Below are 1,363 nucleotides of genomic sequence, written 5' to 3' on the forward strand. Positions count from 1 at the left end.
CTCTTGCCATGGCAAGTGAGCTAAGGCCACAATCAAAAGCATGAGAATTCGGTTTGTTGTAACTTTTCTTTTAATCCTGAGATTCTCTCAGCTCGTGCATATACATCAATGGACCCGTATGGAAAGGGATTTCTTCTCTTGTTTCTCAGAGCAGGCTACCAGCAGAAGCGATGAAATAAAGCAGATGTGCCCTCACTCCCAGACCGTCCCGACCTCTCACAGCCCAAAATCTCATGTCATGTGATTTTTTTTCTTCTTCCTTCTCTAGCTACTGAGTGTTTCTGCTCAGAATGAAAGTTCAGAGGCCTCCTTGAAAGCAGCTCTGAGCACAGCCCAGGAGAAGTCTGTCCCGGCCATCAAGATCTGTCAGCTGCTCTGCAGTGTCCATGAGTCCTTCCCCGGCCTGCAGCCGGTGATGCAGGAGCTGGGGCATGTGGGTAAGAAAGGCCCAGGCTTTCATCCTTCCCTGATCTTCTGCACATGGCGGTGGGAGTCTTGGGCAGCTCAGTAGTGGACCTCAGTGTCCTGGTGGCCTGAGGTCATTTCACAGAACAGACGTTGGGAGGATTCGCGGGGGTGACCCGGGGATCCGAGCGCTGGGCTGTGCGTTTCTCCTGCTGGAAAGATGCACCATGTTAGTTTTGTACTTTTTGAGGGTTGTGAAGACTGTAACTGACCCCACCCTTAACTGTGTTTGCAGTTCTCCACCCCAGCCTGTGCTCTGGAGGCATTTAAGCAACTCAGTTACATAATTTGTGTCTCTGTTGGCTGATTTTTCAGAATTGTTGTCCTTAAGCTGTGAGGTTTCTTCGGCTCTTTCTCGGCTGGTGGGTCTGTATGGACTTGGACTCATATTCCAGTCCCTTGACTTTACCTGTGTCTGTGTGGATACCTTACAGCTGGTGGTTGGAAGGTCACATCAGAGCACGCTGCTCTTGTGCAGAGATGACCATGATGGTGCAGTTTGTAGTCCTGGGCCGTTTTCTGAGTTAATTTTCTTACAGTGCCTTAACTTGGTCTTGCTGTGTGTACACCTGACAGGACAAGTGATGGCAGTGGGGGAATCACAGAATCTTCTGGTTGGAAGAGACCTTTCAGATCATCGAGTCCAACTGTTCCCCCAGCACTGCCAGGGTCCCTAAACCATGTCCCTCAGCACCACATCGACAAGTCAGTTAAACCCCTCCAGGGATGGGGACTCCACCACCTCCCTGGGCAGCCTGTTCCAATGCTTCACCACCCTCTCTGTAAAGAAATTCTTCCTCATATCTAACCTAAATCTCCCCCAGTGCAACCTGAGATTTTTTCCTCTCGTCCTGTCACTTATTACACGGGAGAAGAGACCAACCCCCACCTCACTCAA

At 50.3% G+C, this 1,363-nt stretch overlaps 1 protein-coding gene across 1 annotated transcript in view; it reads left to right on the forward strand.

The window, feature by feature from the left end:
• Positions 1–268: 268 nt before the first annotated feature.
• Positions 269–1,363, forward strand: part of LOC104502116 (zinc finger and BTB domain-containing protein 40-like) — a gene marked incomplete at its 5' end in the record, with an annotated part of 12,504 nt that continues 11,409 nt past the window's right edge. Inside the window, one exon of the mRNA XM_010146040.1 lies at positions 269–437. Within this exon, the coding sequence (XP_010144342.1) occupies positions 269–437 (169 nt within the window). The remainder of the gene's footprint in view (positions 438–1,363) is intronic.

The sequence above is a fragment of the Buceros rhinoceros genome, unplaced genomic scaffold (assembly GCF_000710305.1).
Source record: "Buceros rhinoceros silvestris isolate BGI_N320 unplaced genomic scaffold, ASM71030v1 scaffold1502, whole genome shotgun sequence".
Classification (NCBI taxonomy): Eukaryota; Metazoa; Chordata; class Aves; order Bucerotiformes; family Bucerotidae; genus Buceros; species Buceros rhinoceros.